This window comes from Ammospiza caudacuta, chromosome 2, assembly GCF_027887145.1.
Source record: "Ammospiza caudacuta isolate bAmmCau1 chromosome 2, bAmmCau1.pri, whole genome shotgun sequence".
Classification (NCBI taxonomy): domain Eukaryota; kingdom Metazoa; phylum Chordata; class Aves; order Passeriformes; family Passerellidae; genus Ammospiza; species Ammospiza caudacuta.
In genome coordinates this window covers 35387371-35400538 of record NC_080594.1, presented here as the reverse complement: position 1 = coordinate 35400538, position 13168 = coordinate 35387371, and the positions used below count along the sequence as shown (strand labels likewise).

The following is a 13168-nucleotide window of genomic DNA, read 5'->3' as shown; positions in this document are numbered from 1 at the left end:
CAGAGAGGCTAAAGCCAGCCTCGCCTTTCCGAGGTGCGAAGGACTTTCTCCACCAAGAGAGAGGAAGGGTCCTGGGGTAATGAAACCTTACGGGGGAGAGGTTTGGGAGGAGCTCTACTTTTTAATTACGGAAACGTTGCGCTGTTCGAGATCACCTGCTGCAGCATTATAAGTTTCTCTGTAGGCACTGTATGAGTGTGAGGGGGGCCGGGACGAGCGGCAGCCCCCCGGGGGCGGCGTGGGGCCGGGCAGCCCCTCTCCCCGCGGGGTTTGTGTCTTTAACAGGGCTGGCGGGGCGCCGGGCGGGCGGAGGCGTGGTGAGCCGGGAAGGAGCCAGTTTCCTGCTTCCCCGCTCGCAGCCGAGCGGCCGCGGCGGCGGGGGGAGGCGCTCGCCGCCCCCCATCCATCCTTGCATCTCTCCCTCCCTTTTTCCCTCCCTCCCTCCCTCCAGCCATCCATCCACCCATCCATCCATCCGTCCGCTCACCCAGCCAGCCACCCCCGCCCGCCCTCCATGGGCCGGCGCGGCCGGCGCTGAGCGCCGGGAGGCAGCGCCCGGCGGCGCCCGGCTCCGCGATGAGCGGCGGGGAGGTGGTGTGCTCGGGCTGGCTCCGAAAGTCGCCGCCGGAGAAGAAGTTACGGAGATACGTAAGTCTCTGCCCACCCCATCTCATCCTTACCCCGGCCCCGGGAAAGCCGGGATCCATCCCCCCGCCTCCATCCCCGCTCCTCCGCCGCCAGCCCGGGTGCACCTGCCGCCGCCTCTCCCGGCGCCGCGGAGGCTCGGCTGGGCGGGGGTGCCCCTTGCCCGGGCGGGGAACGAGTGCTCCTGGCTCCCCGCCTCTCGGGGAAGGCGGGTGGGAGCATCCCGGAGCCCCCGGCTTTCTCCTGCCCCGGGCTGGCGGGATGGGCGGTGACGGCCGCGGCCGGAGCGGACACTCGGCGCTGGGGCCGCTCGGGCTGCGCCCCGCGGTGGCCGCGCTCACCCGGGACCTGCGACCGTCACACCCCCGCCTTTGAAGTCATCTGTTTTAGGGGCGGCTGGGAGCACCTTGTCCCAAAGAGTAAAGGTACTAACGCATCTTGGATCTCCCCCAACATTCCCATAATAGTCGCTCTCCCCCATTCCGTGCAGGGTTCCTATTAATCATTGAACGTCCTAAGCCTTTGAAGATAGCACCAGTAGCGCTTCGATACCCTTTGTGTCGTTAGCGGCTGAGATCAAACACTTCAAAGAAGTTGTAAAAAGAGGGTCCAAATGCCAGCTCTGTCACATTCCCCAGTCATTGAAAGAAATAACTGTTCTTTGCGTCCTCCGCCTGACGCTCCTGCCATGTACCACGAGCATTAACACTCAGAATCGCGCTTCCGTCCTATGACTCGGCACATCGCTCCCCACGATGTCCAGGGTCCCACTCCCTGACACCAGTGACCAGCCTCAGCCAGCCTTCAGATGACTGGAATGCAGCCTCTGGGAAGGGAGCTGGATGCTCTCCCTTCTTGTGGGGACACCAGCCAGATCATCCTTTGGTCCTGTTGCTTTTGCCTGCGTGCATTTGGGGAATGGCAGGCAGAACAAGTGCAGCTGGTGTCTCCCCAGTGCTGATGGAAGCATCACTGTCTACCCTTGAGAGGGAGATGGATGTCTGTAGTCCGTACTGCAGGCTTGAGCAGGACTGGGGTTGCATCTGATTTGTGATGGACTGTTATTAGCCTTGCCCAAAATGGGTTCAGCCCCATAGATATCAGTGGTACCACATCCCTTTACATTAGACTGTGTGTCCAGTTGCTCTTGGCAATTCTTTCCTTGTGTGCCTTATGCTGTTCCAGGGAATATCAGGTTGGCACAGGGCTGAGGGGTGGAACTGCTGGGGAATCCAGGAAGGTAAACCTGAGTGTTTATGTGGGAAGTATCAACCCCCTAATGAACGTAGGTAGGCTTTGTGGGAGGTGGACAGAATGACTTTGTGCATGCTGAACTGTGGAGGATGCTTTTAGCTTAATGGAGCAAAGCACCTTCCTACCGCAGAAATCAACTAATTGCTGATCCTGAGTCACCAATGGCCTTAACTCATCAAACATCATTAGCTCCCCAGCATCTGCCCCATGAAAGGGCGCTCACATCACTGTCTGAATATCCGGCTTGTGCTCTGGCATTCCAGCAAGAGCTGAATAAATCTGCTAAATGCGCTACATGGAGGGTGTGACATGCCGGCGGTTGGTGCTAATTATCGATGTGCATAAGAGTGCTTTTCATCCACATACATCCCAAAGTGCTTTGCAAGCCACCTATGTTTTCAAAATATCCTCATTGCCCCAAGAGGAAATGCAGCCATGCTGAGATGTGCCCGGCCATCCCACGCAGCCTCGGCGGGGCAGGAAGCGATGCTTGGCAGATGTCACTCGAGGGGATCTCTGCGCTGAAGCGCTCCTGGCGCTGTGGTCAGTGGGACTTCCCTTCCAGTCACACCAGTTGCACCAGCTTCCTGCATCAGTGGCTGCATTTGAAAGCGTTGGCCTTTAGCTTGGACTGTGTCTCACTTGGTGGTGCCTCGTCCCTTTGCTTTTTCATGCATTATTATTGATACTGTGTTTATGTAGCTGTGGTGTGCATTTAGGGTGTTGGTGTGTGGATCAGGCTCTCCTTGAGTGTAGCTCAGAGCAGCTTGCTTGTCCAGAGCCTGAGGGTGATGGCTTTCCTCCTGTAAAACCTGCCTTTGTCCACAGTAAACCCAGATGGTTGGACTTTGTTTTTTGTGCACAAAAGACGGTTTATGCCGGCTTTTGTATGGCCTCAAAGGGAAGGGGCTGAATCGCTGGCTTTGCCACTTTCCTTATGTCTTCAGTTTATGTTCTGCTTTGAGATCTCAGAGGAGAAATCTCAGGCTGCAGGATGCTGCTAATGGGGTTTGGAGTTCCTGCTCTGGCTGTATTGACACAGGGGAGAGGATAGATTTATTTTTCCTTTGACAAGTGCATTTCAAATGTATGTGTCTGCACATGGGTGTGTTGCTAACGCTATCCTTGAAGTGCTGTGCTTTTATAAGCCTGGTTTTGTTTTGCTTTTATTTTTCAAGGAGATCTGTGGCAAGAAAGGAAAGTACTGAATTTTCTCTCGGACTTCCACCCAGGGTGGTTAGGAAAGGGGACTCTTCTCCACACCTGATCTGTGTGGAATTAATCTGCATTTACGGCAGTGCCTGCTCTGTTTCACTTCAGAAGATTGTGTTTATGTGAGATTGTGAGACCTATTTGTACAACGCTCTGGGAAATATCGGTGTTGTGAGTTTCTCTTCTGTTGAGGGACATTCAAATGAACAAACGATGACTGCTTAAAGATTGAGACAAAGTGTGCCTTTTTTCAGCCTCATAACTGCAGACAGGGGTTCATGTAGACTCTGGGCAGTTTGGCTGTAAATGCTACTGTAATATTGATAATAAAACCTAAGCAAACAATTGAAGGTCAAAAGTAATTGAAGTACCAAAATATCCCTTTTCACCTCTGCTCTGCTTGGGACATCAAACTCCCTCATCCTCATGCTTAATTGCTTTTTTTCAGACAAACTCTTCTTGTACATTCATAGAATGGTTTGGGTTGAAAGAGAGGTTTAAATTCATCTATCCCAATTCCCTGGCAGTAAGCAGGGACATCTTCACCTGGATCCCAGGTTCCTCAGAGCCCTGTCCAGCCTGGCCTTGTATGTTTCCAGGGAAGGAGCATCCACCACCTCTCTGGGCAACCTGTGCCAGTGGCTCACCACCCCCATTTAAAAAAATTTTCTTCCTCATATCTGGTCTGAATCTACCCTCTTTCAGTTTAAAACCATTGTCCCATGTTCTGTTGCTACAGACCCTATTAAAAATCCTGTTCCTACCTTTTGCCTCTCTGACTTTCATACATGAAAGGGTCTCCTTGTACACCGCCACAAAGCACAGAACTGTCTTAATTCTCCTTCTGGCTCCTCCTTAAAGCACATGTGAAAAATTAAAAAAAAAAAAAAATAGTCCCTAAATAAAACCCTGGGCTTTAGTTGTGTGACCAGCCAGCTGAGACCAGGGCATGTTGTGCTGGTCCTGTACTGACTCACTGTCTCCTGGTCCTCTCCTGCTGGACGTGCCTGTCTGTTGTCTCCTGTGTGAGACGTGGGTTTGGAGCAGTGTTTTGTATCTGTCCGCTGCCCGGCACGATGGGCTCGGGGCTGGACTGTCTAGCAGGGAAGCACTGTGAAAAACAAGTGCTGTTGTAGAGCAGCTCAGCTCCCTATCGTTAGATCAGTGTGCTCTGCCTGCTTATTTATGTGCCATGAAGTCAGAGTATTTTCTGTCTGGCTGAGATGTATGTCTGCAGTTCTGACTAAAACAAAAGCTTCTCATCGTGTGCCGGTTGTACAGTCCTCTAGTGCTGTGGGTTTTGGTTTTTTTTTCCTCCCAGCTGGTTTATCTGGGTTTGTCCTTGTGCATCAGTTTCGTTCTTACATCAAGCAAAAGCAGTTTAATCAAGGTCATTGGAAGAGCCGCTCGTCTCTGATGGGACAAGCGAGAAGAGGTTAAAGGGCTGATTTACTGATTGCAGCCCTGTTCCTAGGGGCAACTCTTTGATGAAGGGCTTATTTTGGTTCCTGAAGTAGATCCTTCATATCCCACCTCAAAATGCATTGTAAGGATGTCTTCCTTAAATGAGAACGTGGGATGTGGACTGAAGTAGGACCATTAGTGCAGGGTTGTCATAGGCTGTCAAGTAGTGGAGATGCCAGGTGGAGTTTGGCACAGTGCTGATTGGGATGAAATTTTATAGGAGGGAGAAGAAAGAACATCTCTCTATTCTGCAGCAAAGAACAAAAGATAGGTATTGTGCAAAATTATCTCCTTTTCTCTGTCTTCTCTCTAAGGAGTTTTAATTGGTCACTCCCATGCTCAGCTGTGCCGTGCCTCGTTTGGGATGCTCTACCCATTAACAAAAATAGGAAACAGTTGCAGATAACAGTTCCAGAGAAAAGCACCAAAAATTGAGCAAAGATACAGAAAGACTGAAAGAAATGGGGTTGTTTGGGGATGAGAGGGCTGAGAGGAGAAATAACAGTCCTGGAGTATGCCAAAGGTGGCTGTGAAGGGGAAGGAAGCGAACTGTTCTACATGGCTGGTGATTGGAGGCCAAGAAATGCTGAGCTTGAGCTGCAGCAAGGGAAACAAGTGTAGGAAAAACTTCCTAACCTCTGATTGCCAGAGGAGTGGAGCAGTGGAACAGATGGTTTGGGATGGGCTTGGAGTCTCCATCGTGGCAGTTCTGAGATGCAGGTTGGCCAAACTCCACTTCAGAGAGCTGAATCTTTTTAGAGGCAGTGGAATAAATTTGACAAATTCCCCAGAAATTCCTTCCAGTGCTAGTTTGGGTGAATTTATGGGTTTTGAGCCTGGATGAAGGGAGGGGTAGCTAAGAGGCTTAAGGGCACTGATTATGTCACCTGATCTCCTGATGGGACTCAAGGAAGTCCTCTGACAAGTTCTTTGTAGAAAGTTTTGATTGCACTGAAACTCCATGAGTTTGCACTTATTCCATCTGTCAGACTGCCTTGCTGCACCCTGCTCCTCCCATATAATCTCCCAGCTTGATCCCAAAAGATGATCATATATTTTAGCTATTGTAATCTGCCCAATGATTCACAGGAGGGATGAACACTTGCTCCACCAGAGAAGGTTTTGCAGGTCAGGGGTGCATGTTGCTTGCAAAGGCAGTGCCTGCCAGCACTCCTGCTACACCAGCTCTCTTGTGCAACGCTGCACAAAGGTCCCACTCTCTAACTCGTTTCTCTGCTGCATCATTGCTGATGAGTCAAAACACACGACCTCTTCCCTACAAGAGGGGAAGAGGTCCTACGCCCTCTGTTTGGGGTCATTTTTTTGAGTGTGGGGCTGCATTCCTTTGCCCACTGTAGCATTTTCTGAAAACAGCCAGGTGGTGATTTATTGTCATCATGATAATTGTGATCTAGTAAGAGGCAGATACTTGAGGGATGGTTATGGGAACAATGGAGTCAAACTCTTGATTGTAGAAGGTGTCAAGATAAGGAGCAACAACCACAACCCAGATTTGAAGGTTCAGGTTGGGTCTTTGGACAGCCCGTCCAATAAGAGGGTCATGGTGTAAAGGAACAGGTTCCCACAGAGGCTGTAGGGTCTCAGTCTTTGGAGCTTTTCGAGACTTTGCTAGAGAAAATTCCAGATGACTTGATCTAATGACACCTCAAATGTCAAGTCAGCAAGCCTGGACTAGAAACCTCCTGAGGTGCCTCTAACCCAACATTTCTTACACCTCTGTAAGGTGCAACGTGGAGCCATGAATCTCAGAAGCAGTAGAGCTGTTGTAGCCCAGCTCACTGTGAAGGTGGACAGTCTTTGTTTTGTTTGCTGCCAACACACGTGTTGGGGCAGCTCTTCAGCTGCTGAAACCCAAACTGGTTTGGCTAGGGCTAACCTGTGTGTGTTCTGAGGCACTGCATTAATTGAGGTGGACATGCCCACAGAGGTAAGGAGTCCGTCTGTTGTGTGGGAGGGTGAGCCTGGTGTATTTTCCTGCTGCTTTGGCTTTGCTCAGACAGCTTGAGTGAATCCTCAGCTATCTGTCATGACTTCAGTGTTGGCTGATTGTCTTGGCAGTCCATGGTGGATATAAAAGATTAATGGTTGCAAAGCACAGGTTGAACTTAAGAAAGACAAACAGTACTTAAGGAAAGTGTGCGAGGAAGGCAGCTTTGTTTCTCTTTGAAAGAGAGCAGAAGTGACACTGAAACAATTTTTTTCCCCTTTTTCTTTTAGCAACTATCAGATGGAAGACATGATGCAAAAGTGTTTACCAGACCGAAGCACATAATTTATACTAGTGACTCAAAGGCAGAACAAAAATTATTTATCTGTGTTTCAGTAGCAGCTGAGGCGACTGGGGCTCCACGTGCTGTGTTTGGGGAGACCACATCTGCCAGGAAAGGTCTGGTCTGATGGGGGAACCAAGGCACAGAGCAAGCCAGTGATTTGGCTGCACTTGTGTTCAGGGTCATTCTCACAGCTGGAAACTCACCTTGGCTTTATGGTTCCTACCTGAGCGAGGGGCTTCCGAGCTGCTCGCAAGCTGCTGAGGATGCGTGAAGCTGTGGAAATGGATTGCAGCTAGTCCAGAGAAGTACATTATACATCTCTCAGGGATTTGGATGACGAGGCTGCCAAGGTCATCAAGGGTCTCTCTGAGATGAGTTGACCCAAAAGGTTTGGAAATTACTGCTTTTAATATAAATGGCCCTTCCTTTCAATAATCATTTAAAGTCTTTAAACTTTTAGTTTCATATCATAATGCTTAGGTGGATCTTTCAGCACCTTACAGTGGTGACAAAATGTATCTCAGGAGGTGGAAGAAATGAGAGAGAGTTTTTTATTTACTTCAGGGTGCCTGTAGAGCAGCAGTAGAGCTAAGGGACATTTTGCTGCCGATCTGTGTAGCTTCTCCACCTTGCTGCCAAGTGAAACCAGCTTTGTGGTTATCATGTGGTTATCATGGGTTAAACCACAGCGAATTGGCAGTGAACATGAGAGGCTCTGCAGATGCAGCCAGTGCAGATCATGGCCGGTGTCTGATCTTTAGTGGGCCTCTGCCGGAGTCAGTCTTAGGGCCAGTGCTCTTCAACATCTTAAAAAATTACTTGGGTGCAGGACTCAAAGGGATACTAAGTAACTTTGTTGATGATAATAAGTTGGGAGGAGCTGTTGACTCCCTCCAAGGCAGAGAGGCCCTAGAGAGAGATCTGGGCAGATTAGAGGTCTGGGCAGTCAAAACCATATGAAGTTCAACAAGGGAAAGTACCGGATTCTGCACCTGTCGTGGGGCGACCCTGGGTGTATGGACAGCCTGGGGAGTGAGATTCTGGAGAGCGGTGCCAGGAAAGGGACCTGGGGGTCCTGGTGGACATCAAGTTGAATGTGAGTTAGCAGTGCCCTGGCAGCTGACTCTGGGCAAGGGAGGGCATTGTCCTGCTCTGCTGTGCACTGGGGCAGCCTCACCTCGAGGGCTGGGGGCAGTTTTGGGTGCCAATGTGTGAAAGATACAAAGCTGTTGGAGAGTGTCCAGAGGAGAACCACCAGGATGTGAAGGCTGAAGGGGAAGCCTTATGAGGAGCAGCTGAGGGTATTTGGGCTGTTCAGCCTGGAGAACAGGAGACTGAGGAGGGGAGACCTCAGTGTGGTCTGCAGCTGCTGTGGAAGCAGAGGGGCAGGCACTGATCTCTGCTCCGTGGTGACCAGTGACAGGACTGAGTGAACGGCATGAAGCTGTGTCAGGGAAAGTTTAGGCTGGGTATTAGGAAAGGGTTCTTCACCCAGAGGATGGTTGGGCACTGGAGCAGGCTCCCCAGGGAAGTGGTCACAGCACCAAGCTTGGCAGAGTTCAAGAACCATTTGGACAATGCTCTTGGGCACATGGTGTGTCCTGTGCAGGGCTGGGAACTGGACTTCAGTGATGCCTGTGGGCCCCTTTCAGCTCAGGATCTTCTGTAATTTTATGATCACTTTTCTTTCTTATTTGTGATCAATGATGGAAAAAACAAGTATTCATCATGTGGATTCACAAAAAACAGACCTGAGACCTTAAGAAGAGATCCAGACCATTTGCATGCTGCCAGGCACACACAATTGCACCAAGGTGCGCCTGCCACGACCTTGCGATGCACAAAGAGGATTTCCTCAAGGTCAGCGTGCCAGCCTGCACAGTGCCATCGTACATATGCCATCAGTCATATCTAGTCACACAGCAACTTAAATACGTGCTGTGTTTCAGTAGAAAATCTTTAAAAATATTTTAAAAGCAGCTTTGGTAAAAAAAAATTTGTTCTTAGCTGTCTTTAGCCTGCAAGCTGTGCCTTTGAAGGACAGGAGGAAAATCTGAGTGCTGGAAGCATATGTTTCTTGCTGTGTAAGATAGCCAGCAGTGCCTGTTTCTCCATTGAATCTGGACTAAATCCAGCAACCTGGGAAAGGGGGGAGCTGATTTCATCTCTGGATTTGTGTTTTCATATTTGGTTCCTATTTTTTTGCTGAGTTCCTGTGCACTTTTCCTGGAGAAGGTTCTGATTTGGGAAATCTTTCATCAGCCTGGTTGTCTGCATTATACTAATGCCTAGAAATGAACTTCTCCATCCAAATGTGAATATTCTCACCCCAAAATGATGTGTGTTCACGGTAGAAAGTTCTCTCTTGGGTCAGAAATGGAACATTTTTATTTATAGTTTAAATCTGGTTTTGAGGCAGGACCAATTGAGAGCAGCTCTTAGACTTTTCTGTGTTAAGTGTTCAGATTGCTTCTTCTTTTCTGTTGCTTCAAAAGCTTTTCTGTCTCTGCCTACTCCAGACTCCACATGGCCTCTGAATTTTTAAATGCTGTATGTTTGTTCTCTCTATTACAGAAATAATAATCTATTGACAGAAATGAATATCTATTGACTGAACTATCTTCTGGTTGGTTTTTTAAAAATTATTGTTTATTCTTTCTTTTGCTTCCCCTTGCCTTTTGGACACATCCAAACTATTTCCATCGTGTCTTCTGGATTGAAGATACTGTCCTAATAGCATTTCAGTACTTGTTATGCATCTTATTCCATGTAAACCTGGTATTTTCCAAAGGCGTTTGCTTTGGAAGGCATTTAGACATTTCTTTGGTGGAGTTCCAGGTCCCGCATCCATATGGTAAGATGGAAATAACATTTTGAGTCAAAGATTTGCGGTCTTCTGAATTTCATGGATTTTCAGTGATTAAGTTTTCTGGTGATCCCAGCTGCTGCATCACCCATTCTGGTTCCTCACTGACCTTGAGAACAAGCCAATGGACTTTCTTGTGGCTGCCAAAAGTTGCAAGTTGACTTGCTAAATCCACTTTATGGCCACTTAACATAATATCCAACCAGGGATTATGTCTTGTTTCCAGAAGTGACTAGTAAGCCTTCATTTCTCTCCTCTCTACTGGAGACACTGACTCTGGGGTGTCTTTTAAACTTTCAGCTTTGAAGAGCTGTGTTGCACGTACATGGGAGCTTTGGTACCGTGTGCTCCTGTAGAACTGGGCAGTGCTTTTGTTTGTCTGCATTTGTTTAATCTCATAATAATTTCAGTAACAATGCTTAATGGTGTTATTAGTCATTGCTACCAATCTGTTCTTCAGATCTTCACCCACTTTGTCATCTAAGGATCTTTTGCCACTTTTTTTGTTTATTTGTAGGGGGAAGTATGTGGTTTTACTGCTCTCTGGATGCTCTTGGCTTGAAACTGTGCCCCATGGAAAAGACATGGAAAAGAGAAGATTGGCTGTGCAATTCAGCTCGGGGTTTCAGTAGTTGCCTCTCCATTTAAAAGTCTCCCTTACCACTCCTATAGAAGCCACATCAGCAATTCCAGATCTCGTTTCTTCTCACACTTCTTGCTCACAGATGCTGTGTTTGAGAGCAATCCAGCACAGGAAGGGGCAAGCATAACAAACCATAGAATCACAGAATTGCAGTGGTTTGAGTTGGAGGCAGCCTTAAAGATCATCTAGTTCCAACCCCCTGCCATGGGCAGGGACAGCTTCCACTAGACCAGGTTGCTCAGAGCCTCATCCAGCCTGGCCTGGAACACTTCAGGGATGGAGCATCCACAGCTTCTCTGAGCAACCTGTTTCAGTGCCTCACCGCCCTCACAGGAAAGAATTTTGTCCTAACGTCTAAGATAAATTACTTCTCTTTTGATTTAAAACTCATCCCCCTTTTCTATCACTATCTGCCTGTGTAACAACTCCCTCTTTTTTATAAGCTCCCTTTAAGTACTAGAAGGCCACAAAGAGGTCTCCCCAGAGCCTTCTCTTCTCCAAGCCCCTTCCATGAATGCCCCTCTGTAAATGTCCCTTCTTGATTGACAGCATAAATCAGCCACTCTACTTCCATGCCATCAACTGCACACAGCTCCTTTGATTCTGGGTCACTGTGTTGTTCTTAAATAGCTCCCTCCAGATAGGAAGCTCCCGAGAAAACCTCGTTTGCTTTGACCCAGGAAGAATCGATGACTTGAGGCCTCTGTTCTGCCCCCGTCTCGCCTTCCCTGCCTGCCTCGCCCACTGCCCACCACACATAATGTCAGGCTGGAGTTTCCAGCGGGCTGTGGGGAACAGAGGAGCTCATTGTTTCGGGGGTCAGGGCACAGGGCCAGGGTGGCAGGAGAGAGGGGCGCAGAGCTGGCACCTGAGCCCTGCTGCTACCTCCAGCATGGCCTCATGTTATCCATAGGGGCAGCCATGCAGACAGTGGGCACTCTGTGATCATGGCTCCTTAAAGCCTTTGAGGGAGGGGAATAAATAAATAATATCAATGAAAGGAAAGAAAAGAAGAGATGCAGAAGGTATGGGGTGTACAGACTGACAGGGCTCCTTTTAGCTGTCCTGGCCAGAAGGAGATGCTGAGAAATTATGTAGGCTGGTCCCTGCTCAAGGGTTCAAAATTGGCATTTGAGGTTTTAACTGAGCGTTATCTGTTCAGGTCCTTCTCTGAGCCCTCTGTGTGCATGCAGTGAGGCAGAACAGGGAGCAGGAAGTTTTCCTGCCAGCAATCAGGACTTTATCCTGCAGCAATGTGTGTGTGGGTGGACCCCTGACACCAGCGTCTTTGGAGATGGGTGATGAGAGTGATTAGGAGCCTGGGAAAGCTTTACACAACAGCCTCCAAAGCAGCAAAGGACAGCCACCTTCTAAGGAAAGTGACCGAGAAAGTGCCCTGATAAAAGTCCGCAGGACTGCTGTCTGTGCAGAGGGGGGACAGCATTTCAGCTTGGCTTGTGGGATTCTGATGGGAGCACCCCAGGGTCCTTCTTCGGGAAGTGGCCCAAAGCATTTGGCACATCACCAAAAAGAGTGAGGTCCCATCCCATCTTGGAACTCACTCTTGGAGAGGCAGGTTTGTGCTTGGGAGAGGTGACCAGGTGTGTCTGACCCCTTGGCATCAAACACAGAAGGGGAGCAGGTCACAGGTGTTAAAGCTTGTAAGATCTTTTTGTTTTTTCATCCTTCAGCATGTTCTGCCTCTGCTGTTGATGTGCCATGGGGGAGAAGCTGCCTTCTCCTACCAACTCAGAATTTGCACCTTACGAAGTAGATGAGATAAATAATGTGAATATCTGCAATTTTAGAAGTTGATAGCACAAAGGAAACACTGGAAAGGAACAAAATTGTTATTTTGAGGTTCAAAGCAGTCAGAGTTGAGGATGGGTCTTTACAAGAGATAGGGCTCTTTCCTCTTTCCTTTTTAGTGAGTTTCCACTTGTAATGGGATGTGCATTGGTCCAAGACTAGCTAGATCCAGCACCATAGCTATAGAGTTGCTCCCAAAGCCATTTTCAGCCACTGCCTTACACTCGCTCCAAAGTCAACCCAAGGGAGGGAGGGCCTGAAGGGATCAGGCCATTGTCTCAAACGCTTGCAAAACATGTTGGCTGAGGCTTCAACTGGGAATCAATCAGTACACTCTTTTAAGCATCAAATCAGTACAGCCAGCTGGCATGCAGATGGGCTGATGTATCATGTGCTGTCGCAGGGAGGTGCGTTGAGGAGCAAGATTTGAAGACACAGAGTTGTGTGGAGAAAAAGGTTGCCTGTGAGGTTTATTTGTCCGGGGTTTTTTAATACTGAAGGTGCCTCGCGTGCAGCAGAAGGCAGAGCATGTCACAGGTTGGTGTCATGGACAGTGCTTCACAAAATACTCCTCTGTGCTCAGGAGTGTGTGTTAGATCTTCACAATGAGTTTGTCTTGGGCCTCATGGATTGCTCTGGGCTGGGACAGATAAAGCAAATCGTGACTTATGCAATGTGTAGGTTGTTCATGAGGCTTTTTTATGAGTACTTGGTTAAGTAGGGTTTTTCAGGACAATGTTCTGTTGGTGATTTTTCTCTGTCCATCCTGCTTCTTGGGAGGGTCTGCCATGACCAACTCAGTGCTGTTAAATGTTGTGATTAGGGCATGTGGGGTGAAGTGTGGACCTGCAGCTCTGACGCACTTGGAAATTCAGACAGAATTGAGTTGTCGAATACCACTTGGGAAGGACAAGCTTCAAGATTTGCATTTGTAATTAAGAAGAGCTTTTTAAGCCTGTTCTTTGCATTTCTTTGTACCTG

General features: G+C 48.7%; 1 protein-coding gene across 2 annotated transcripts in view; it reads left to right on the top strand.

The window, feature by feature from the left end:
* The first annotated feature begins 472 nt into the window (after positions 1-472).
* GAB2 (GRB2 associated binding protein 2) overlaps positions 473-13168 on the top strand; it is a 93994-nt gene continuing 81298 nt past the window's right edge. For both annotated transcript variants that reach the window (XM_058799977.1, XM_058799976.1), the window contains exon 1: positions 473-648. In XM_058799977.1, the coding sequence (XP_058655960.1) occupies positions 577-648 (72 nt within the window). In that variant the 5' untranslated portion in view covers positions 473-576. The remainder of the gene's footprint in view (positions 649-13168) is intronic.